At 43.4% G+C, this 25,995-nt stretch overlaps 3 protein-coding genes across 4 annotated transcripts; 2 read left to right on the top strand and 1 right to left on the bottom strand.

Moving 5' to 3' along the window:
• Positions 1 to 1,673: 1,673 nt before the first annotated feature.
• Positions 1,674 to 11,566, bottom strand: arrdc3a (arrestin domain containing 3a). 2 transcript variants are annotated; one of them, XM_080766322.1, is made up of 8 exons: positions 10,931 to 11,566; positions 8,579 to 8,660; positions 7,966 to 8,113; positions 7,089 to 7,191; positions 6,614 to 6,870; positions 5,645 to 5,807; positions 5,313 to 5,455; positions 1,674 to 5,181 (listed from the first exon to the last, which is right to left on the bottom strand). In XM_080766322.1, the coding sequence occupies exons 1-8, from the start codon at positions 11,208 to 11,210 to the stop codon at positions 5,113 to 5,115; spliced, it is 1,245 nt and encodes a 414-aa protein (XP_080622448.1). In that variant the 5' UTR covers positions 11,211 to 11,566; the 3' UTR covers positions 1,674 to 5,112. The 2 variants fall into 2 exon arrangements, with proteins under 2 accessions (XP_080622448.1, XP_080622449.1); XM_080766323.1 differs by having other exon boundaries at positions 8,579 to 8,731; positions 10,931 to 11,058.
• Positions 11,567 to 16,224: 4,658 nt separating this feature from the next.
• Positions 16,225 to 24,919, top strand: arsk (arylsulfatase family, member K). The gene is made up of 8 exons (XM_080766032.1): positions 16,225 to 16,419; positions 16,610 to 16,739; positions 17,615 to 17,774; positions 17,975 to 18,260; positions 19,699 to 19,870; positions 20,799 to 21,023; positions 22,041 to 22,259; positions 24,545 to 24,919. Exons 1-8 carry the CDS (start codon positions 16,306 to 16,308, stop codon positions 24,817 to 24,819), a joined length of 1,581 nt encoding a protein of 526 aa, XP_080622158.1. The 5' UTR covers positions 16,225 to 16,305; the 3' UTR covers positions 24,820 to 24,919.
• LOC308317763 (N-alpha-acetyltransferase 20-like) lies at positions 22,613 to 23,146 on the top strand (the record flags this gene model as incomplete). Its single annotated transcript, XM_080767041.1, has 1 exon — positions 22,613 to 23,146. The coding sequence occupies one exon, from the start codon at positions 22,613 to 22,615 to the stop codon at positions 23,144 to 23,146; it is 534 nt and encodes a 177-aa protein (XP_080623167.1).
• Positions 24,920 to 25,995: the final 1,076 nt, after the last annotated feature.

Raw genomic sequence — 25,995 nt, 5'->3', positions numbered from 1 at the left:
TGGGCTTCGGTTCTAGGACTGCACACTGCTGCTTGTTGCAGCATTGGCATTGTACACGTGTGACTCTGCAGATTGTAGCTAAGGCGAATTGGGCCAGTCAGTCACACTTCCTTAGTGAAAAAGAACTTCAGCACACCCAGATGAGTTCAAAAGCAGGTGTGTAGCCTGGGAACAAACAGTAAATGAGATCAATGATAAAAAGACACATGGGTCGCGGACCCATTTGTATGGGTCGCGACTCGTGTGTATTTAATGCATCTTCATTTTTTTGTTTCCTACATTTTGTTGTCTCCACCAGGCCGAAGGCATGGGGATGGGGAGAGAGTATGTCCTTCCGTCCGTCCGTTATCAGCTAATCTCCGGCACCGTTGGCCCGATCCATGCCAAACTTTGCACACACACTCCCTGGATGCCAACGACGAACCTCTGCCCCAAATATTACTCAACGGCCTGTTATAGCGCCACCATGAGGCCGATTTAGGCAAAACACATTTCTGTAGATAACTTGTACTCCATACATCACACAATTCGGTATACACTATCTCCATAGTCATGTGATCAACACAGATCTGCACAATTCACCATCTTCCATCCTGATTGGCTAAAATAGGCTTCCAAAGCTCACATGATTGGTCCGTTTCGGGAAAAAAAGCAACAAATCACAAACACAGTGTCCAATTTCCATGAAATTATACACGCACATTTCCACTAGCACTATTTCTTTCCCAAATCAGCCTCACGGTGGCGCTATAACAGGTAATTTCCTGTTTTTACCTATAACTGCATCGATCTGTTTACAACTTATGTATACACTCCCTAGAGGCCATGGAAAAAAACATTTTTCCTGCATCCCTCCACATCTGCCGGTTATAGCGCCACCATGAGGCCGATTTCTGCAAAACACATTGTTTATGTTATAGTCGCACAGATATAATCCAAATCTCACGCGAATTGGTACACATGATCTCTGCAGTCATGTGATCAAGACGAGCCTCAAAGTTAGCCCGTTTTGTACAAAATGCTGCACATGTCCTGCTCATCCAGAATTCTATCCTCAGAGATGCTATGAGTGATCTGGCTCTGCATTTCCTCAACAAAATGAAGACAATTGTTGCAAGAAACAAAAATAAAGAACAGAAATAAATAATAATAATAATCATAATAAACATAACTCTATAGTCTAGGGTGACACGGCATCCACTTTGAGAAACCCTGTGGTGTGTATGGTCTGGGTAAGCTTTAATTGCTGTGGGGCTTTCCATTGTCATGCAACAGACTGCGCCAAAGTTTGGTGCAATTGTCCATATGACCATTAGGGGCGCTGTTGCACTAGTTATTTATTAGAAGAGGCCTTTTAGCTGGTGAGAGGCAGCTTGTTCTTTCAAGCTAAAGAAGGTGCTATGACCCACCCAATTAATGTATTTCTGACTATCAGGCAAAAGACGCTATGGGGTAAAACTAATCATGAATTTTAATCATTAATTCAACTTCATTTTCAAAGCACATTTTCTACAACATATTTGCTTTTTCTTCCACGTACGTTTCAACTGCCTATCATAGTGTTCCTGCAATGAAGTGTGTAGAGGAATCCTTGTATATGGTAGATTTGAAAATGATATGCATTGCTGCATAATGTGTATTCATGCAGAAAAGAAGGAAATTACAAGTTTACATTTCAATTAAACCAAAGGTTTATTCAACTCAAAAGGAAGAACTAGACAAAAGTTTAAAATCATTCATAACATAGTCATACAATATCTATACATCATCATGATCAGCAAAACTTAAAGACAAAATAAAAGGAAAAAAATAAACATACAAATGGAGAATAAAGAACAACTGAAATGAGTAATATTGCACTTTGTTTCTAAAACGTTTCAGATCCCCCCCCCCTAGTTCTTTTCCATAACATTTTAGTTTCTGCCTTTCATACAAGTCAGGAGTTTTAGCTTAAGTTTGACACCAAACTATATTCTGAGGCCCAAGAAAGAGAATGAATGGACTGTGGAACTGACCGACCTGAAAACAAAATGTGTGAGCTTATTCATCATTCATCATTGTTTAAGCTTGACAAAACATATATATATATATATATATATATATATATATATATATATATATATATATATATATATATATATATATATATGAGTGTGAGAGAAGTCTTATATTTTATTTTAATTCATCATCATCTCGGAATAAAGCGATTTGTCTAACTGCTCTGTGATAACTAAGAGGTTCGATCTCAAGCAGGGGGGGAGGGTTGACTGGTCAACAGCTGCCACCACCCCCACCCATGGGCTTAGAGGCTCTCGAATCCAACTCAATAGCCTAGTGTTTTTTAGTTGTTGTAGTCTGTCTGGTAAAGAAAACTACATCAATGCCCAAAAGTACATGAAATACAATACAATGAAATAAACAGCCCAGTTTGGACTAAACACAAAGAGGCTTGTCTAGGGACCACTCGCTTATTATCTTATTTTCTCTCATAGTTTTATATAAAAAAATGACTTTTGTCTTCTCTTCCCTTTTTGTCCCTTTTGAATAAACATGGAAAGATCTCAAACGCACAGTTATTATATAGAGATGAAAAGAAAAAAGGAGAGAGAAGAGTTTTAAAGGGAACAGAGAACGCAGACACTGAAATATGAAGTTATATCACCATCAGGGTCTTCTCTATGTCAAGGCCACTAAGATAAGATCACTTTTTTTCCCCGTAATCTTTTCAATGATCTGCTGTTGCGTCGATTACTGTCAGAATCTGTTCAGTCATAAAGTTGTCAGCTGGATCTCGATAAGAGCGTGCACACACACACACACACACACACACACGCGCGCGCGCGTCGTCGGCTACGGTTAAAATGTAAACTTTCCAAAAACAAAAACGAAAAAGAAAGTCACTAATCTTGAAAAGATTAAAGATAATGTTTTCATGTCCTATATACAACACTGCTTGACTGAAATGTCGCTTCAGTAATAACATGGTCCCAACCAAACGTTTTCATCAACAGACCTTCACCGCGAAATGCTAAGTTTTTCTCATTTTTCTTATAAAAACAAAGTGCTACTTCTCCGTGTATCCCTCCTCCCGACCATGCTAAACCACTGTTCCAGCCGGTCTTCCTGTGTTGACCGAGTTAGAAAACCAATGTATTACCCGTGTCAACCTAAACACTACTTGGGCCGGGTCGAACAGAGGTTCAGCAGCGTCCCCCAGCCATGCAATGTTGGGGGGGGGGCTTGCTTCTTCTTATTTTTTTTACCGTAGCAGAAGCAAGGTCTTAAAATGTCCTCCCATTTTCATTTTCATTTTTTTTTCTAGCATTTTGGCTTCACTGGTCTGGTGAATCTAACAGTTGGTTGGATGAACTGGGCAAGTTGCAGCAGGACAATAAGGGAATGTCATTCATCTGAGAAAGCTGCCTTGCTTCTCATATCTCTAGCGGTTTGGTATAAGTTCTTTTTTTTCTTTTTTCTTTTTTAAACAAACTCTTCGTTATTCTAAACAGTGCAATTGAAAAGAAAACCATAACATACCCACCACCCCCCCATAACCGTTTGGCAAGTAAGACCACCTGAGACAGTACTTATTTTTTCTTCTTTTAGGCAGTTATGTAAGCCAGTGTTACCCTGAGATCGGGGATAAGGGGGCTGCAGCTAACTAAGCGAGGTGGAGTCCCTCGGTTTATGTACCCACCCTTTCTGCTATATTACAAACAACCACACTGGCACACACACGCATGCACGCACGTGCGTGCGCGCACACACACACACACACACACACACACACACGCACACGCACACACACACACACACACGCACACGCACACGCACACACAGATATTTGTCTCACTGCGGGTACAATTTGAGTGGCAAAAGAAAGGCTGCAACCCTCCTAGCCTGAACCCAGAGCAACCTCAACGCAAAGCGGGAAAGAAAAGTAAAAGGAAACGACACACATTGGCTGAAAGGCGTTCTATGTTGAGCTGAACACACACATGTGCTATGACAGATGCTGACGAGATCAACTAAACAGGAGGGAGAAGCCACACTTGGGTCTGAGCTTGAGGAGGCAACATTGTAAATGAAAAGAGCTTCTGGGTGGGAAATTGTGTCGCCACAGTTCGTATACAAGTCCAGTCTAGTCACAAAATAAAAGGTCATTCAGGAAATGTCACGAGGAGAAAAGAAAATCACCTTTAAAAACAGCTTAAAACAAAATCAGTGCATTGTTCTTGTCCATTCCTCTCTCGTAAAAAAAAAAAGAAAACTTGGAAAAAAAAAAAAAAAAATAGCTGTTATCTGCATTGCTCAGTTGTGCGGATAGTCTAAGGAGTTAAGCCTGCAGTTTCTTTAATATAGAGCACAATACAAGGCCGAAACCAAACTATTAGTGATTTCTTTTCTCAGTTCTCATCAAACGGAGCCACACAACTCAATCAAGCAAAGGATGAAAAGGTGCAAAACAAAATCCCCAAAAGAGGCAGGAGGAGGCAAGTCTTTGCTCCGTTGTTGTCGTTTCATTCATAAAAGACATGGTGGTTATCAGGTTATTGTGGTTGTTGCTGATTCCCCCCCAGTCCCGTCCCGTCACTCTCTTGTCTTGATTCTGCTCAGGTCTTTCTGGACATGATTAGTCTTGCCCTTTCTGTGAAGAGCCCATGTCCTTTATGTGCCACGAGTAAAGAAGAATCGAGGGGTAAAACGAAAAAAGAAAGATGGACAGATGGAGCCCTGATGTGTCATCGCCATCATCATTAATATGACCACCAGGGCTGTTGCTGTGGCAGAGGGGTTGTTTGTTTGCCCCCTCCCCCCCCACAGGCAGATGTGGTACCCCCTCCCCATGTAGTGACTTCCGGCTCCTCTCCCCACTGAGGGGCAGTGAGAGGAGAGCTTCGCCCCAACCAAACGCAGCGTCCCAAGTCTTTTGTCTGTGGGTTGGTTTGTTGGCTATGTTGTTTGTTTGTTTTCTCTCGACGTCGACGGCGGAGTGCAAGCGCTGTCGCCGGGGAAAAATAAACAAAGCCGAGCCTTGCAGCTTGGAGGAAGTTTTTTGTTTTCCCAAGTTCCTCCCCGAGTTCTTCGGGTTAAAGGTTCAGGGGGTTTCCTTCAGCGCGAAGGACAGGTGTCAGGTCTGCGCTCCTCTGCACGGATGGCATTATCTGGGTTAGGATCGATCTAGAGAGAGAGAGAGAGAGAGAGATAGAGAGAAGAGAAGAGAAGCATTAGTCACCGGAAGACGTTGCTTTTTTTTATTTGATCGAAAACGACGACTTTGAGATCATCAGTCCAAAACGATTGCTGCTCACCTCAGAGTACAGAGGAGGGGGCTGGAAGCGGAACTCATGGATGTAGGCAAAGAGAGGACCGTCCAGCTCCTCGCGGGCTGATGGAACCTCGAGGCTGCTCTGCCTCTGTTCCTCCGTCGCGATCTCTGCATAGCTCGGTGGGGCTGAGGAGAAAGGACAGACGGCGATTAGCATTCCAGAGAACACTGAACTCCAATCAAACGGCCCCATAATGACTCCCCTTTGAAAGCCAAAGCGTCTACTGCTTAAACAGGTTGTACAAAAGGTCATGGGTGGAGTGTGTGTGTGTGTGTGTGTGTGTGTGTGTGTGTGTGGTATGTTCTGAGCTTTACCTTCAGGCCTCTCAGGCAGAGCCATGCCCAGCCAGCTCATGGTCATACTGCACTGGCTGCTGACACTGGAGGTGCGGGAGCCGAAAGGGTGGAGTGGTATGGTGCCGATGACCAGGGGAAGGTTAAGTGACAGGTTCATGGCCCCTGGGATGTCAACGTACACCTGCACAGAGAGACAGAGAGAGAGAGAGAGAGAGAGAGAGAGAGAGAGAGAGAGAGAGAGAGAGAGAGAGAGGTTATGGTCCGTTAAACACCTTGGGTTGGTATGAAAAACAAACAAAAGACGTGGTGCCTAAATGTTGCTGTGGTCAAACTGAAACAAGAGTATAGAGTGACACCAAAAGAACCCACGAAACGGACAACCACCAGTGGTTTGTGAACCTGATGCCCAAAAGTCGCCAGAGCAATGTGGGTCGGCAGCAGGTCTGTACATAATGTGGGTCAGTTCTCATGCAGTGCTGGCCTATAGCCCCCGGGGCGGGTTGTCTGGGATGGTCAGTTCACAGGGTTAAGGGGTCATAAGCGCCTCCCGGGCAGGTGTTGCCTCAGATATCCTGGGCTATAATCCTCTTAACGGTGCATGCAGAGAACACCTGGTACAGTCCCAGGCTTTGGTTCAAGGTTGGCTGAGTCAGACCTCCGCAGGAGACACCAATCTTTCTAGGAAATATTGATCCTACCTACACTGGTAAGGATTATTAAGCAACCTCGCTGCCGTTTGACTCAATTGATGTACAGGCTGAGCTATTCGTTCTAATGACGTTTTTCTTTTTTGATCCTGCGTTTAAGTTAGCCATCGACAGACCAGGGCACACACCGGCAAGAGGCTGCAAAGCGAAATAGAAATGGCTGATCTACCATCTCAAAATGCACCGCATTGGTATAGAGCCCTTGTGAATCCAATGAAGTATAAGGCCTCTGGGAATCTGGTCAACATATAGGGTTTTTAAATTTGGTCATATCACTCACCATGAGGGAATACTCCACTCGGATGATGCTGCAGTCCAGGATGGAGGGGGAGACGGGCGGGATCTTTAGCATCTTGCCGCTCCAGGTCTCCGTCTTGCCCGAGGACAGGGACTCTCCGCGCAGGTTGGCCACCAGCTGCTTCACCTCCTTCATCTTCCCTTTGGCATAGAACGTCTGGGTCTGGTAGATGGCGGCTTTTGGCACCACCATGCGGGAGGAGCAGTTCTCGATCTCGGCGAAGATCTGAATCGACTCTCCTGCAAGGGGATAAAAGAAAAGAGGGTTAATTCTGTGTACAGTCAATTCTACTGGGGGTCTGAAACTTTTCTGCCAACACTATAAAGCTTCATCAGTTTGTAATCTATAAGTAAGAGCTTAATCAGTGATCACACAGTGTGCGATAATTCTTGCAAAATTGATTGCCGACTGCTGTAACTTCACTGCAAATAGATTGCAGCAATGTTTCTCAGCTTACCGGGAGTGTATCCCTTCCTTTCGATTTTGGCACTTAGGGAGATGGGACCTGAGGTGCAGAACCAGCAGCAAAGTGTCTTGTCTTTTGTGCCTGCCTGCGGTGACTGCAGAGAAAAACACACAACAAAGGCGAAATGAAAGACAAGTTAGTGAAGTGTGTGGAGATTCTTGTCTTTTTTCCGCAACTCACAAAATAAATAAATTCTTTAAAACGCAAAAAGCTTGGCTGGATATAAAAGGTACACAACAGTCAGTCTGTTGAAACCTTGGTCTCCTGACACTGGTGCAAACTATATTGTTGCCTGAGGGCATATCATTCAGAACCAGGAAGAACTAGCTATGTTCTTCATTTTAAATACTCAGTGGATAAACCTATAATTTTGTGCTCATGGCAAAACTAATTGGTTTCCACGCACATTTACTACATTAACATATCAGCAAACTGGAATTTCACACATCCATCAACATCAGTCCAAACTAGCCCTTTCATCTCCACATATACTTGCATTTGCCCATGGCAATTGTTTTTATAAGACGTGCAACCCAGTTGCTGACATGCAACTATACAATTACATAGCCAGCCTGCTGCAAGCGAATGCATTATAATTGTGAACAAGCATGCAGTGAAGAAGTACATTGGAGAACTCTTTCCAAATTCAATCCAAATCCAACCCATATTGTTTGGAAACTGCGGCCTTGGATGAAATCACACTTTTGTGCATAGAATAATACACTCTTGCTTCTCATAAACCTGAGCCAACAGGAAGAACTCACTCAATAACATGGACTCCACAAGGCTGTCTTAGAAAGATTAGTTTTTAGAAAAACAAAGAGAGAGAGAGAGAGAGAGAGAGAGAGAGAAGGGGAGAGAAACTCACTAGAAGCAATGGAGTGTTGATGTCGATGTGTTCGAAGACTGTGAATTCCTTCTTGGTCTTCATGGGCAGGAGCCATGGCCTGTGGAGTTCTGCCTTTACCCAGTAACGCACACTGCCATGTTTCCCTTCAAAAGAGGTAGCCAGAGGTCTGTGTGACAGGAGGAATAAAATAAATGGTCACGTTTAACCCATTCTGACCTGAGATCACATTCTAAAAATGTCTATTACATCCTGACAGTTTCATTATTAACCCATTCTGACCTGAGATCAGATTCTAAAAGTGTCTTAGATTTTTCAAAAATAGCAGACCTACAAGCTCGTAGCGTGCCACTCGGTGGCGTGCTATGAGCTTGTAGATCTGCTATTTTTAAATAGCTAAAGCATAACGTAATGCTAACACCAAAAGGGGTTCCAGTTTGCAGTTTCAAGTTGGCAGTAGTGAATACAGATCATCACCATAAAAAAAATGTGCCCTTCTAGCTCACAAGATCTACACAGCTTGCCCCGTAGACATTGATGACAATATATATACACACACACATATATGTATATATATATATACACTGTATATTAGGAGATGATGAATGCAGCAGAAATTAGAAAAGACACTCACGTCTGTGGAAGCTCGAGGCTGAATGCATACTCATGTCTCCCTGAATGGATAGTGGTGAGACCCTCCTCGGAGTTGTCATCGTCTGAAAGAAAAGAGGGACAATGTTCCAGACACGCGTGTACCATACCTGGGTAATATTCTTTACGAAGGCATCTGAAAAGTCATCACAACACAGGGCAGGGGAGACAAGAGAGTATAATAGATCGACTTTAGTACTACTATCACATGTGTTAGTTCGAAACAAAGACATTTACTTAAACATGCATCAGCATTATAACATCACACAATGCAAGAGACCTATAAATGTATGAATGAATGAACCATTTTAAAGTGCTTTGAGCACTTGGAAAAGCGCTATAAAATGTCATTCATAATTAAATTATAATAATAATATAATAATAATTCATTATAAAAAATTCTGTACAGTAATATGAATAATGTTTAATTATATTTATTGATACTACTATATGATTGTGTTTAGTCAGTCGGGGCAGTACAATCAATCAATCAATCAATCAATCTTTATTTGTCACATACATAAAAAAAGTAATAGGCCTATCTTTAAAATGCAGTGAAATGTACATAGGTCAGCTCCACATAAGTGAGCAGTAAAACAGGACAAGCTTGGACTAAAGCTAAAAATGTATACAGTGTATATGTTAGCATTTTCTCCTCCAAAAATATCGCTTATTATTCTCAGTTTATGGGGGTCGCTTGCGCATTTAATATTCGGATAATCAACAATTTACGCAAATCATCTATCATCCGAGTGCAACAACGACTGCATAATACAAGATCAGGATCGCACGGACAGCCGACAGGGCTGCTGTACTTTCTGCCAGCTCAGCACAGTCGCTCCTCCCTCCCCTTCCTCTCCTTAGCAGAGAGCTCTCTTGTGGTAAACAACTCTCGAGCTGTCAGTCAAACCGGCAGACTCCAGCAGGAGGAGACCGGCCTAAACCGGTGCGAGCAGCTTCCCCGAGCCGGTCTGCTCCCTCTATGCTCATTACGCATTCATTACGCATTACGCATTCACTGGCTGGCTCTCTCTCTCTGCACAGAGGGAGGGACGGCCCCCCTGACGCGTGTAATGCAGCATGCAACGCAAGAACAATCCAGCCCATTCATTCACACACGTGAGACCGTTCCTAATGTTCTATCACGAAATATAAACCCCACATTATTTAGATTGTTTTTTTTTAGATACCTTTTTATCACATTATACATTTTAAAGCGCGTCGTGATTCGTGACGCACCGGATGCATCAATTGAACGCTGGCATGTAGGCTAAAGAGGCAAAATATGATATCCCTAAAGTCGTTACAGACACCGCCACAGCAAGCACATTAACATAAATTCTATACCAAAGCAACCTACCACCGGTATTCATTATTAAATACATCAGTACTATTTCAGTCCCTGTCCATTTCTAAAAGAAAGTGCGCATTTTACGCAGAGCTGCACGCACGCATCTAACAAGCTACTCCACCACCAAGCCTGTTGAGCTGCATTACAGCTTTTTAGGGGGTCCATTTCCTAAATGTATTTTATATGGCATCTTAGGCGGTTGTCGCTTGCCACAAATAACAGATCTAGAACCGTTGCCTTGGGCAAAAGCGACAACACCGCCGTACTACGGACTAGAAATCAGGCTTTAATAAAACAGCACCATCTCTACTCTACAGATGCGAAGTTGCAGCCTTCTGTCACTTTTCTGCAAAAAGGATGATGTCACCAGCGACACACGAGCACCTCAGCCAATCGGAGGAGAGCAGGGAGCAGGTCCCTCCGCCCCCCCTCCCGTCCGGAGTCTGAACAGGATTGAACCGCTTTGAACAATGGGTGGAAACTTAAGAAAAGGGGCTACATTGTGACAAACAACCCAGCATATGCAGCAAATGTTGCACGCAGATCCTCTAATAAATCTAATAAATCAACGCGCACTGAAACGCAGAGATTATACTGTAATTACCGCATGTTTTATTTGAAAAACAGAAGTGGTGATGTGTAAAAAGCAGCTCTTAGCTGTCATTCATTCGAGGTGCTGTGTGACACAAACAACTTGGGGATGGATCATCTTTTACATTAATAAAGCCACTGTCAAATACGACCACATGCTCCAGTACAGACTACTAATAAAAAAACTTGAATGCTGTTGAAATCCTCACATTTCTTCATTGTTTCTGCCCTGTCATTTAATTTGTGAGCACTGTTCAGTCACTCAAGACAAAAGCATCACCCAAAAAGAACCTGACCCCTGCAACGATCCATCCATCCACCCCAAAGAAGAGCACCTTCAAAAGCAGCAACCAACAAAAACAAACAAAAGTATAATGAGCAGTTTCTTCTTACCTCGCTCGTGTCCAATCAGGATGTCCTTGTGGTTCAGGTATTCCACTTCTTCGGTGTAGTTCTGCGTGTAGGCGGTGTTGGACCCCGCGTTGCGCGACTCGGTCCAGCGAACCTTCGCAAATCCCTTGGCGTGGATCTTCAGCGACTTGACGCGGATCTCGCCGGTGACCTCCACCACCACCCTCCCTGAGACCGAGTCCCCGCTGGAGAACACGGGCACGTTGCTGTCGTTCAGACAGTCGTAGCTGACGGTGAAGCTCTTCACCTTTCCTAGCACCATGGTTGCAAAACAGAAAATAACAGGCAAAAGCCTAGGACAGGAGACTGTAAGAAGAAATAAAAAATAGAGTCTTTGTAATAAAAAATAATCTCATTTAAGAAATAAAAAAAGAATCCAGATTGCCAGTGTTGTTCAGACACTGATCTGTATCCCTTTCCTTTCTTTTCTTTTTTGCCCCTGCAAAAAAAAAGCAGTTCCAGGGCATCAACGAACGATCAGTGCGTTTCTCTTCTTGTGCAGTTCATTGGAGACGACTGGAAGGCTGAATAACAGCACAGGGATGCTGTTATCGTCCGCCCTGCCTGTGTCTCTCTCGCGTCAGTCTCCGGTCAAAGACGGTGCGCTCCCTGCGCGAGGCTCACTTTAAGAGCGACGGTTTTTTGGTGAAAAACAACCCACGGAGCATGCGCGAACACTTTTTTATCTGTATAATAAGCCAGCCCCCTCCTTCCGTCTTGTGTGGAACGAAGGGAGGAGGCAGTCGAGGCACCACCAGTACTGTACTGTGCAGCAGATGAAATGACACACAGTTGGGTTCAACAGCTGAGCGAGAGAGACGCGGTGGTTGTTGCATGGTGGTGTGGGTGCAAATTCTGAAAATAATTTCAATGCACGCCTTCGTTCATGTGCGACTGGGATCGCTTGTGTTAATATGTAACATAGATTCACCGAAGGGTTTAAAATAAAAACACCCACACGATTAGCAGCAAAACAACACACAAAGGCTATAGATCGGTGGCGGTGGGTCTCAAAAAGTGTGGTCCAGGGACACCCTTATGGTTCCTTGAGGGGATTCCAAATGGACCCTTTAATCATAATGTATCAATTTGTTTCCATTTGTAATTGAAATTGTAAGGTTTGAGAACCACTGATACCGGTATGCTATTATTGCTACCCACTGGACATTCAGCCATGCCTATGGGAAGGAGCAATTTGATGTAGGCCTATATAAAAACATTGCTGGATTACAAAATAATATGCAAACAACGTGCCCAATGCAAAGCTCTGAGAAAATGCAAGCAAATAGACCAACGCGATAGACCAACTGTACCACCTAGTGTCTTACATGTTTATTAAAATATATAGGTCATAGAATAACACGTAGACCTCAAACAGGTCCATTGCCAAGCAAAGCTTCAACACGAACAGTAGCCTATAGCTATATAATAATATTATTATTATTATATAGATATAGGTCACAGACGAGCATAGGGCCAATATAGTCAAGCAGTAGGTAGGGACTCTCTGCATTCCATAGATAACATGTTACTCTGAATGATGCAGAGCAGAGGACATCAGACATTATCATACTATAGGCCTATTTGTGAATATTAGCTGAGGTGTTAACCTCTCATATATATATACCTTTATTGAAAGGATAAGCCCCTTGAGATGTCACATCTCATTTTAGAGGGGGTCCTCAACACAGATGCATTGTACAATACAGTTCACAAAACAATACAACAGAACAAAAGCTCTTCCAAAGATAGCTAAAGATAGATAAACCCCAGCATCCAAGGTTTGAGCTCTACAGCTTCAAATGGTCCACACCACACACTGGCACATGAAAACTGACTGTTACGCCACAGACAGCATAACTCAGAAGCTCAAAGCGCCACCTGCCGGCTAACAAAGGCTTAAAACAAAAGTCCTCAACACCTGTTGAATAGTAAGTACTAGGCTATTCATCAGCATTGGTGGAAGAAGTGCTCACATTTGTAAAAGTAAGAATGCCACAATGTAGAAATACTCCATATAAAGTCTAGTATTCAAAATTGACTTGGGTAAACAAGAACAAAAGTATTTGCATTCAAATATAGGCTTCATATCCTCATAGTCTTCACTAATTCTCATTATAAAATGGTGCAATTTTTTTGTGCCTCATAGGAGGGATGTGAACTTCAGAAATATGCCTACCAGTGATATCATCACTAGGCATAGTTTTCTTTTTTCTTCAAACAAGATTTTGAAATGTTTAGAAAAATGTATTAACATGAGAACAATGGCTTCCATGATAACTTTCCAGCCAGGAATAGAAAACCTGCCGTTTCTATTAGCTTGGCTCACAGAGTGAGCAGATACAAAATAGTAGCATACATGTATTATAATGAGCTATAGGCTATAGTGGGGAGCTATTACTATATATGACGATAAGTTGAACATGTGGGTGAAGTATAGTCCTTCAAGTACTGCAAGTAAAAGTACTCATTCTGCAGAATGTCCCATTTCACAAGTTCCTAAATGAATAGAAATGCTTTGAAAATACATGTTTTATACGAGTGACACACCACTGTTCATCAGCATCTGCAAGTCCATCTATGCCGATTAATGGACTGAGTATATTGATGAACGGTATAACGCAAGTGAGGCAGCCTTGATGATCTGCCATTGGGTGACATACTTTGATGAATATATACCCAGCATTATGGGTCTGCAGTGTGTACCACGAATGTGTGAGGTTTTGTGAGGTTTTTGCGCTAGCCCCTCCTATGCCCAGCTTTGTCTGTTTGTGTGAACACAAACATGATGAATTGATTGGCTGATCACCCCATAGCGATGATTTTATTGGCTGAGCAAAGTAGATATTGAGGATAAAATGTGACGCCCCAAAAGTGATTGGCCGGAATGACATTTGTGGTGATTTGATTGGCTGAGGACGCAATGTGCCCCTCACTTCACACAAGTGTTATTTTTGAGGGGGTCCTGTGCCCAGCTTTTGGTGTGTGCGTAAACACAAACTTTAAAACAAGATGGGTGAAATTCGTTTTTGTGCATAGTTCCCTAACCCTTCCTGCTGAAGGAGAGCTCCTCACAGCCACTAAGCTGCAATACTGCTCCCCCACCAGTGACAAGGGAGGACAAGATATTATATTAATATTTAATAAGGTTAAACTTGTTAAAGAGTATATCTTTGTCCTTTAATCACCTGTTGACAATCGTGCAGGTTCATTCATAGGTTTAGGCTTCCCTCTAGCGTTCCCTCTTAGTAATTACATCATCGTGTGTACTGTGTGTGTGTGTGTGTGTGTGTGTGTGTGTGTGTGTGTGTGTGTGTGTGTGTGTGCGTGTGTGTGTGCGCGCGCGCGTGCGAGCGCGCGCGAACCCATCTTCACTGACTGTAAAGTCTCAATTTAAAGGCCTGGGTCGGGTACAGAACTGCTGAGGATTAGTCGATTAATTACATTACACCAGTGGTTCTCAACCTTTTCGACCCCGGCCCAAATTAATCATATTTGAACTGGGGAGCCCACCCCCCGACCCCGAACACTTATTTGCAATTTAGTTGAGGCATTGCATTTCGTTTGACTCGGCGACAGTATAATAATTATTCCTACACTACTTTCTTAATATTTGACAATTTGGCCAATGTTTGCCAAATTTTATAATATTGTTTGTTTATTAGGCCTACTTTTGATGCAGTTAAAGGTCTTAAAAAACATTTGGAGGTATTAAAGTCCTTAAATTGTCACTTTAGGTGCAGATACCCTTGTCTACACACTTTTCTACTGCATGTTGGTTTGTAGCCATACTTTGTTTAGCCTACTGGTGAGGAAAGAAATGTTGAATGAGAAGTGAGTGAGAATAGAAAAGAGAACCACTAGTAATCTCATAGAATTTTCGAATAATAAGCATCGTAGCATACTGTGTACTGTACTGTGATGCATCATGCATATTGCATACGGTATTACGGTGTGATGCAGAGGTATTACTATTGTGAATAAAAGGCTGGTCAAGGTCGGCAGTGGGAGAGGGTAGAGAAGAAACAAGGAGTTTTTTAACTGACTGTAGCAATCATTTGTGATCTCACTGCCATCGGACCAACCGCTAGACCACGTTTCATCACAGCCTATATAACCACGTCGCATCGACACGCTCTTAAAGGGACGGTTGTGACCTGGTTGTGACCGAAAAGCAAATTAATTCGTTTTCAATCAAAGTCCTTAATGTACAGAACGTCGTCACAGCAAGGTGACACGACGCGATCCATGTCACATTTGAGTTATCAATCAAACGTATTTCGTAGTCACGATGCACCATGGGTAGTATGAAAACCACCAACACCAAGCGTCAGTTGCAGTTGGTTCGGAAATGGTAAATAAATCCCATCAGTTGATATTCAGGTCTGTTTGTTTAAATGGCACGAAGTTGTAATAATCATATACGTATATATTGAATAATAATAATAGGCCTATTGCCGTTGCGTTATAATAAGTAACGGTAAAGCTATAACGTATCGTACCTCGTACGACGGCGTCGCGCCACCGAACATAGCAGATCTACAAGAGCACAACGTGTCACATCGGTGACTCGTTGTGGGCTTGTCGATCTGCTGCCGTGTGCGGCGCACGAAGCCTTTTTAAGCCAAGAGAGGGCAGTAGTGTGTGCATATTGGCATCAGGCTGCTATTTAGAGTGGGGCAGAAGCAGTGTTGCCATGTTTGCCTATTATAAGCGACTCTTTGGTTTGGTTTTCTTCTAGTTGCCTGTACATTTGGTAGTAGTAGTAGTAGTGTGTGTGTGTGTGTGTGTGTGTGTGTGTGTGTGTGTGTGTGTGTGTGTGTGTGTGTGTGTGTGTGTGTGTTAGTTTTTTTTTTTTTAATCGTGGAGGAGCTTGTTTCTAAATTGTAGTTGCTTAGTTTGGGCTTCCTTCCTTATCTTGTTTAAACTAGTGGTCAAACATTGTTATGTTAAGGGCTGTCACAGCTGTCGCTTCTTTGGGGCTTCTTTTCATAGACCTGGTGATTATTTTCTATTTTTATTGATTGAATACTTTATTAGTCAGAATGTAAACAGCATGTCGTGGAAGACAAAAAGGGGAAAAAAAGCCTGGGAACTGGGGAGTGGGAATTGTTGTTTAACTTGTTTCCATTGTGTTCAATCCATCAACAAAAAAACCACCAACATACAGGATCATCATCAACACTTATAAAACACTATATGGTTGCTTATTCCTCTCGCAGAATCTGGCAACACTGGCGCAGTGTGTTTCACTAGTCTCCAGTCAGTGCTGTGTTTACATTCTGAAGTTTAGATCAGAGAAGGCGTGATGGCAGTAAAAGTAGCATGAACTGTAAAGGTCGGAAGGTATACTAGTGATGTATCTAGTGTTTACTTTGATTGTACTGACACAAAGTAATTATGGCGAGGTCATTTGTCAAAATACCACCACCACCAGACCCAACATTGTTTTGGTGATGTCTGATGCATTTGTAAGTATCTCTCCCCTGTAAATTTAAATGGTTATTTTTGCTAATATGGGGGCTGGAGGGAAAAGGTGCTTTTCTGTTTCCTTCATGCAACATGTAGGCTACTTTTACAGTTGTACAAATGTAATAACATGATTATACCATATAATATACTATATATGTATAATAATAATACTTTTTTTCTTAAATGAAGGATGGGCGACTAAGCTTTGATCCTAGCAGTAGAGTTGTGCAGTTGCCATACATCCAGTACCTCAGAGAACTCGGCACCACCTTTACCAATGCTTACACCAACTCACCAATCTGCTGCCCCTCCAGAGCAGGTACAGTATGATGTAGGACAATGTTTAGTGTAGTTCTGCATGCTGCCATCTATCAGAGAATAATAATGACTTCATTCACGATACCTTGTTCTGTCATATATAGATGAAGTCTGTGATTATTAGGGACGGATTAACCCCCATGATGGCCCCTGGGCCGGTAATGTTTTCCGGGCCCCCATATAGCGCGCGTGCGTGCAATCTTTTTGTGTTTTTCGTGTTTTTATTACCTTTTTGACCTAAATGTAACAAAATCAATGGCCAATTTCAGGGCCTCAAACCCAATACCATGTGGTCCAGTTTCCTCGAAGGGCCCCTGAGAGCCACGGGCCCCTGGGTCACGGCCCCACTGGCCCAATGGCTATATTTGGCCTTGGTGTATAGGCCTGTCACGATTTCACATTTAGGTTGACGCTTAATTGCCACACAAATAATTGCGATTAACGATTTAATTGTGTTTTTTCATTGAACATTCAACTTGGGAAGGTTACAATTTGTATTTCTGTTAGCCTTTTATAGGATCCATAATCACAAAGAAATCACTGACACGCAATATCTTTTTATATTTTCTTCTTTCCAAAAAATGTACAAAATAGCGTAAATAGTTGATCTGCAAGCTTACAACACGTCGTGACGCTGTGTGGACGATTATGCAAGAAATAATTCAGATTAGCTCAACTAATTGTGAATTTGTGATTATTAGACGATTATGTAATAATTATGACAGGCCTAATGTTATGTGCATGAATCAAATTATCCTTTATTTGTCAAAACACTAGTACTAGCAGTGTATACGCCGTCCTGTGCCGTGCTTTTCTATTCCCCATCTGCTACAGAATAATAATAGCAACACATTTGTATTATTTGTTTCTTCTTAGCCATGTGGAGTGGCCTGTTTGTTCACCTGACTCAGTCGTGGAACAATTACAAATGCCTGGATGCAAACGCCAGCACTTGGATGGATGTGTTGGAGGAGAACGGTTATCGTACCCAGAGCATGGGCAAGCTGGACTACACCTCAGGGAGCCACTCTGTGAGGTATAGGACCTGATTGGCCAGGCGTGTTCACATCACAACAATATATATATATATATATATATAAACAGATAGAGATAGCTTCTCATGCACATCCAGGTGGAGAAGGTTCTTATAGGCAAGGTCTGAATGCAGGCCAAAGAGAACTTCCAGGACGCCCGCTAAATGTCTAAATTGTAAATTGTATGACCGTCCTCCTATAGTAATCGAGTCGAGGCCTGGACGCGAGACGTCCGATTCCTGTTGCGTCAAGAGGGCAGGCCTGTGACGCAGCTCGTGGGCAACGGGTCCACAGTGAGGGTCATGGCCAAAGACTGGGAGACCACAGACAGAGCCACGCGGTGGATCCGCCGCACGGCCGCGGTGTCTCAGCGCCAGCCCTTCGCCCTCTACCTGGGCCTCAACCTGCCTCACACATACAGAACCGACTCCCTGGGTCCCACTGCGGGCGGATCCACGTTTCGCACTTCACCATATTGGCTTAAAAAGGTATGTTCGGGGGGTGTCGATGGCCTAGTGGTTAAGGCCCGTGTACCACACACAGGGCTGTATTTTGCGTGTCTTAAGTACCAGGTCTTATTACGTAACTAACCCCTCCCCCTTTATCATACAGCTACAGCTGTGGGTGCGGCTTCAGTTCAGGTGGATCACCACCCATCACCACCCACCAGGCAAACCAGGCATACTTAATGAACTGGTGGGCGTGTCCACATAAAAGCATGATTTTAACAAATACTGTACACTTTTTGGAAAAAGTTATTCCCCCTTATATTGTAATAATACCTGATGATCATGTTTTAGGGTGGAAAAAAATCATGGCACTCCATCTTTAAGTTAAGTAATAAGACCTGGTACTTAAGACACGCAAAATAGGCTCTAATGCGAGCCCGACAACCTTTGCTGCGTGTCACTCCCCGTTTCTCTCTTCCTGTTTCCTGTCATTCTCAACTGTATACTATCTTAACAAAGGCAGATAAGCCGCCAAAGATTTCCCCAAAAAAAGCAAGAAAAAAGCTATGTTCTTTTACTCCTCAGTGTTATTTTATCCATTTGTAATTACGGTCGGATGTACAAATGTAACCACCTGGCTGGACCCGGGAATGAACATTTTCCGTGTGCTCCTTTGGGAACCTTGCTGTTTTTGTCAAAAGTGCTTCTTCAAAGGAATGAAAAAGAGTTTTGTTTGTCAAGTACATCTGCACGTACCTGAAAGTCTTCCTATTTGTGCATTTAAATTATCCACATAGACTGGACAAGCGGAGGGATTCCAAGGCGGCCTCTAGTCTACCCACCGCTACCAATCTACAAGCGCTTATAGATCTGCTATTCTTTGCAAAATATTCTCCCCAGAATAGCGAGGCTAGAGTCCATGCGGTTCAAATGTGCAGTTGCTCAGGAGGGATTCTTAGTAGCATTGTTAATATAGAGCACCGAAGTCTGACGTCACTTTCAGTAGAGGGCGTCAGTCCCCAGGTTCATGTATTTGTTTAGTTGCATTGAAATCCCCATTGAGGCGATTTTAGATCGCCTCATATAACAACTGTGTTTGAAAAATAAACATGTCACCCCGGCCGCTTCACTCATATGGATATGAAGAATCAACTGACTGAGAGAAAACGCTAATGTTACTGCTGCTGAATTAGTTAGATTTTCGCTAGAAGCAGACTGTATCATATATGACTGACTGACTGTTGCAAACGAAACAGAGACACCTCCCTAACAATAACGCAGAGACAGCTTGTTTATTTTTGGACCACAACGCTTATAGTAGACGATAATAAGATCACCCCATGTTATTCTCCATAGAGAAATTACTTCCGCGAACCAGGGGAATCGTCGGGATGAGCGAGTTACGTCAGGACTTCGGTGCTCTATTATGATGACATTAACATGTTGATCCGGATCCTTAACATTGACCTGTACACAGGTGTCCTCTGATCTCATCTCTGTTCCCAAATGGCTGCCCGTGTCAGCCATGCACCCCGTCGACCACTACACCTCTTTTACCAAGAACTGTACCGGAGACTTCACCGAGGAGGACATCAGACGTATCCGGGCGTTCTACTATGCCATGTGTGCCGAAACAGACGCCATGCTAGGTGAGTGGTGACACCATGGTGAGTCGTTTGTTATAGTTGTTAAAGAAACGGACACTTAAGGAGTGGCCTTTTTGACTCTCTTTAAAGTGAGACTCTCTTTTTGACTCGCTCTCCTTCGCACTGATTCACGCTGAGGAAAGCCGTTGGCCGCAGCGTGGTCGTCCCGTAACTGAACACGATTCACGTGAACTGTGAATGACTTATTGCCAGTGGTTCTCAGCCTGTGTGCCCAGATGACAGTGAAAGTGACAATTTGATTTAAGATCTTGTCAGGGTGGGGGTGGGGGGGGGGGGGTCCCCAGTTCAAATATGATTATTTTAGGGAAGTCATGGCCTGAAAAGGTTGAAAACCACAGAGCTATTCAACTGATTACACACACACACACACACACACACACACACACACACACACACACACACACACACACACACACACACACACACACACACACACACCTGTTCATTCAGTCAAATGTCTACCTGCTGCAGCTCACATGCACTACTTCAAGGTCAAGGTAAACTTTATTGTCCACAAGGGAAACTTGTCTTGGGCTTTCACCCCCAGCTACAGCCACACACAAAACATCAATGGCCATAAAAAATACATTACAGAGGAAGACACAACATTACACAATTGCACACATGATGTGGATAATCAAGCCTCACGCACTTAACCCGTTCTGACCTGAGATCAGATTCTAAAAATGTCTGTTTGAAAATGACAGTTTTCTGAAAAAGCTATATGTTTCTATGTCAGTCGTTCTTCGATTAAAAAAAAAATAGCAGACCTACAAGTTCGTATGAGCTTGTAGATCTGCTATTTTTCAATAGCTAAAGCATATAACATAATGCTAATACCAAAAGGGGTTCCCGACAAAAATGGGTTAACTGTGTCTCTGTCCTTGTGTCTCCTCGTTTCTTTCCCCAGGTCAGGTCATTTCAGCTCTCCGAGACGCCGGGATTCTGAACACCTCCGTTCTGATCTTCACGGCCGACCACGGAGACCTGGCCATGGAGCACCGGCAGTACTACAAGATGTCCATGTTTGAGGGCAGTTCCCATGTGCCCCTTCTCATCACGGGCCCTGGGCTAGTGTCCGGCCTGCCGGTGGACCAACCCGTGTCCCTGGTTGATCTCTATCCCACTATACTGGGTAGGAAAAGCACAAGAACACTGAGGCACACCAATGGACAAGTAATGAAGCGTCATTCCTAGACTGATCTGCAGGATCACAATGTGTCGCAAAAATATATAACTACATAAATAGGCCTACATCGATCTAAATGTAAAATATTCACCTTTATTATGTTATACTTTAGCTATTGAAAAATAGCAGATCTACAAGCTCGTATAGCGCGGCAAGTTTGTAGGTCTGGTATTTTTGAAAAATCGTGAAAATCCGTCACAAATCTTTGAATATATTATCTTTCAGAGTGAAAGTTTTTAACTCAAATCTTTGCTTCTGAGGGGTATACAACATATTTTCAGATGGGGGTCGGTGGCCAATTACATACATATTTTGGGGTCCTTGACATGAAATATTGAGCACCACTGGCACTGATACAGAAACATACTGATGGTATTTTAGAAAACTGTCAGACATTTGTTTAATTTTGACGTCAGGCCTAAATGGGTTAATGACATGCCCCTAGAAAGCCAGGTTGAAAGTGGTTACATTGTTTTCTTTTAGGGTATATACTTACGTTAAAATACGTTTTGTATAGTGTGATTTATTACCGTTATGAAAATATGAATATTAAAATATTACAATCGTTTATTTATAATATTGTCACTGTCGGGCAGAAACGTCTCCATATTCTAACCTTTTCTTTTCTTCGTAAATGAATGCCCTTCTTGACCATACTACAGAGTCACACACAGGCATCAAAAGTAGCAGATCCGCTAGCTGGAAACGTGGCGCGAGGCGACGCCGCTTGAGCTTGTAGATCTGCTGCTTTTGCTGCTTTTGAATTTGAATCTTCAAATATACGTTTGAGGTTTCCATGCGACAGAGACGACATATTGTAATAATAACGTGTGGCTGTCACAAACTCCTAAGGCACACCTGGACTTGTGTCACAGTGTGGTGGAAGCCCAGGAATAAGAGAAGCTGTATACGTGTTTCTGGTTCTGTTACAACAATGACCCCATTGTCTTTTTTTCCTTGTAGAGGTCGCGGGCATCTCAGCTCCAGCTGACCTCAGCGGTCACTCCCTCCTTCCCCTGCTGTCCGCATCCAGGACGTCTCGCCAGGATCCCCGTCGTCCAGAATGGGTTCTGAGTGAATACCACGGCTGCAACGTCAACGCCTCCACGTACATGCTGAGAACTGCTCGGTGGAAGTACATCGCATATGGCGACGGCCGGAGCATCCCTCCACAGCTCTTTGGTGTGTTCCTGTTATCCTTTTATACAGAATAAAATAAAAATAAATAAAGCCAGCTCAGTACAGTAGACTTACAGAAAGAAGTACCTCCATAAAAGTCTTTCACATTTTGTTTTATGCTAACTTTTAACTTTTAAAATAATGGCTAATAATGTGGCTTGCTTTCGTTGGAGTCACACGTCATGATGACATCATACAGGACTGATGTCACAGGCTGGTTCTGTTACAGTTCGTTATAAATATTATTGATATATACTGCAATGTTATCTTGAATGTTTTACAAGTACCTTTTCTTTGCTCCGGTGCCGAGGTAAAATAGGATACAGTAATAGGATACAGTGCAGCGGCAAGCTAAGATGACCACGTTAAGACCGTTCACGTGCGATGACCTGTTTAAATTTAACAACGTCAACTTGGACCCCCTGACGGAGACGTATGGCATCCCGTTCTACCTCCAGTACCTGGCTCACTGGCCCGAGTACTTCATAGTGGCAGAGGCCCCGGGCGGCGAGCTGATGGGCTACATCCTCGGCAAGGCGGAGGGCTCGGTGGCCAGGGAGGAGTGGCACGGCCACGTCACCGCCCTCTCCGTGGCCCCCGAGTTCCGGAGGCTGGGCGTGGCGGCCAGGCTCATGGACATGCTGGAGGAGACCTCGGAAAAGAAAGGCGCGTTCTTCGTGGACCTGTTTGTGCGAGTGTCCAACCGGGTGGCGGTGGACATGTACACACGGCTAGGCTACGGCGTCTACAGGACGGTTACGGGGTACTACAAGGAATCTAATGGAGAGCCCGACGAGGACGCCTACGACATGAGGAAGGCCTTGTCCAGAGACACGAGGAAGAAGTCGGTCATTCCGCTGCCTCACCCTGTCAGAGCAGAAGACCTCTAATGAATCTCGCACTTCGTGTGAAGCGAGAACCCTTGATGACAGTGTTTCCACACCTAAGCGCAAAACGGCCGACAGCCGCGGACAGAAGAAGCTATAGTGCGCAGCTTCTTTTTCCGGGTTTTTAGACAGCTGGTGGATGGAAATTAAGCTCCACCTCCGCGGACGACCGACGCGGAGGAGAGCGTTTCCGGGAATCTGGCCGTCGCGCAAGTCGTCCGCGGAAGTGGAGCTTATTTTCCATCCACCAGCTGTCTAAAAACCCGGAAAGAGAAGCTGCGCACAGCCGAGAACGTGCGCAGCTCTTTAGTAAGTCTGGCAGCACCTTCAGTTGATCTGCTGCACCCACTATCCAACTGCATAGCGTCATAGTAATCTATTTTGCCATTGACTTGAATGGGAATTGTGGGGGGATAATATAGGCTACACACATTGGAGCGGTTCGTTAGCACTGCTCAAAAATGTACTGTGGCTCTCTGATGCTCCTCAATGCAAGAAATACATGTGCTCAATTATGTCATTACCAACAGGAATAGTTCTTAATTTTTGTTGGGAAAAAAAAGGATTACTTCTCCCTTTTTGTTTGTTTGTTAAAAGGACTGAGGAATGCATAGAGGAAACCAAAACTTTGAATAACGACGGCACAGACCTGTGACTTATGCAGGGTTGGACTAATCAAGCTGACTAAACACAATTTCTTTCATAATCAATTAAATTTCAATTCCATTCCAAGTTTTTCAGTGTCTATGAGGTGACAGTACTTTCATTAGACACCCTGGAGTATTAACTTTGTATTTCGGGTTTCTTCCTGGAGGCTGAACCCTTGACAGTCAAACGGGCCAATGAAATAAATAGTAATATATCTAGTAATAGTAATATAGTGACATCACACTATCAGCCCCTCCCCTAACCCCCCCCCCCCCCCCTTTATCATACAACTACAGCTGTGGGTGCGGCTTCAGTTCAGGTGAATCACCACCCACCAGGCAAACCAGGCATACTTAATGAACTGGTGGGCGTGTCCACATAAAAGCATGATTTTAACAAATAATGTACACTTTTTTGGAAAAGGTCCTTAAATTATAGGAAACAAATTGTGGCACTCCATCTTTAAGCACATTAGTTATTTGTATTAAAAAGGCGGAGTAAAGTGACCACCAATAGCCTGTAATAGGATGCAGCCTGTTTCATCGTGGACAGGTGTTCAAACTGCACTGCTGCGCCTCTTCTTCTAGTGTTTGTCCACCTGTTGTTAACACTTCAGATGCTGTGACCTATACTGCCACTGCAGTCATGAGGATAGGTCACAGAATCTGATAGGTAAACAAAAGTGGGTGTATAGCCATTCAATTTAACCTGCCTCTTTAAGTCACTCATTAATGCTTCCTCCCTCGTTTGTAGACCTAACGTTGGACAAGGGAGAGCTTCACAACGTCCTGCCCAAGTTCCCTGACGTCTGGGCTCATCTTGACGGGCAACTGCGTGGCGTTGTAGACTATCCAGACGTTTCCAAAGCCGTTCACCTCTACAACAGACAGCAGTTTACTTCCTGGCGCCAGAGTCTGGGAACCAACTACAGCCGGGTCGTCGCCAACCTCAGGTGGCACGTGGACTGGCAGAAAGATCCGTCAGCCAATGAGAGAGCTATTGAGGAGTGGCTGATGGATCCACTGTAATACTGCGTACTGTATAGGCCTACTGTAGCAGTGTTTACACACACAGGGTGGCGGACCCATGTTTTTTGTGGGTCGCACTGGGCCGGGGCACACCTTAGCGCACAGCTGGTGGATGGAAAAGAAGCTCCACCACAGATTCCCGGAAATGCTCTCCTCCGCGTCAGTCAGCCGTGGGGGTGGTGCTTCTTTTCCATCCACCAGCTGTCTAAAAATAAAAAGCCGGAATGACCACGGCTGTGCGCTAAGGTGTAGCTGCACTGATACTGTCACTATGTCAAAAAACATAATGCACAATAAATAAATAAACAAACAAGAGATATTGTAAGATTTAACCATATGCACCTATGCATATAACCTGTTACCAGCTTGTTTGGACAATGGACATCGTACGACATTTTCCTTTGTTCCTCCTGTCGCTAACAAGCGAGCAAACCGCCGAGCCAACGAGAGAGCGCTTGTTATATTGTATTCATGTATTTGTACTGATGGGACAATATCATGGTTGTGGTTTGAAGTTTACGTCTTCAGTGTTTTGAGAGTTGAGACACACTGGTTCACTGGAAGTAGAGACTGGAGATTGATTCTCTCTGAGACTAAATGCTCCAGTGATAGTTATCGTGTTTGTGACTCTGGGAGACCCACTCTTTGGTGCTTGTTCCTATTTCTGTGTCAGACTGGTTCTGAATAATTCTTTATGTATTGTTCTTTATAAAACAAAATATTGAAAAAAAGTATTGTTATATTTTTTGTAGTGCCCAATGATTGAATATTTAATTGCGATTAATCACATAATTTATCTAGTTAATTGTGCGATTAATCGCAAATACGTCATCTGTTCACTGGTTACTATGTTCTAGTATTTTATACCCCTATTAACATAATTATGTAAGTGGAAAACATGCTGGGTTTATGCAAATTGTGATTAATTGCATGATTTATCTAGTTTAAGTTATCGCACAATTAATTGCAAATCAGTTTTTTATGTACCTTATGAGGGAGTGGAACATATGTTGGGTTTATGCAAAAGCATGGAGAATTCTTTTTTGTTATTAGCTATAATAATAATTTCTAATCTTTTGTATTAATATTCTATTATTATTGCATTGTTATTAACTGCCTTTTGAAACCTTCTGAGCTACACAGAAGGTGGCAGGCCTGGCAGCAATGCACGGATGC

This window comes from Protomyctophum bolini, assembly GCF_963924005.1.
Source record: "Protomyctophum bolini genome assembly, chromosome: 6".
NCBI classification, from domain to species: Eukaryota; Metazoa; Chordata; class Actinopteri; order Myctophiformes; family Myctophidae; genus Protomyctophum; species Protomyctophum bolini.
Note: the sequence above shows the minus strand (reverse complement) of the source record. Positions and strands in the feature narration are given on the sequence as shown.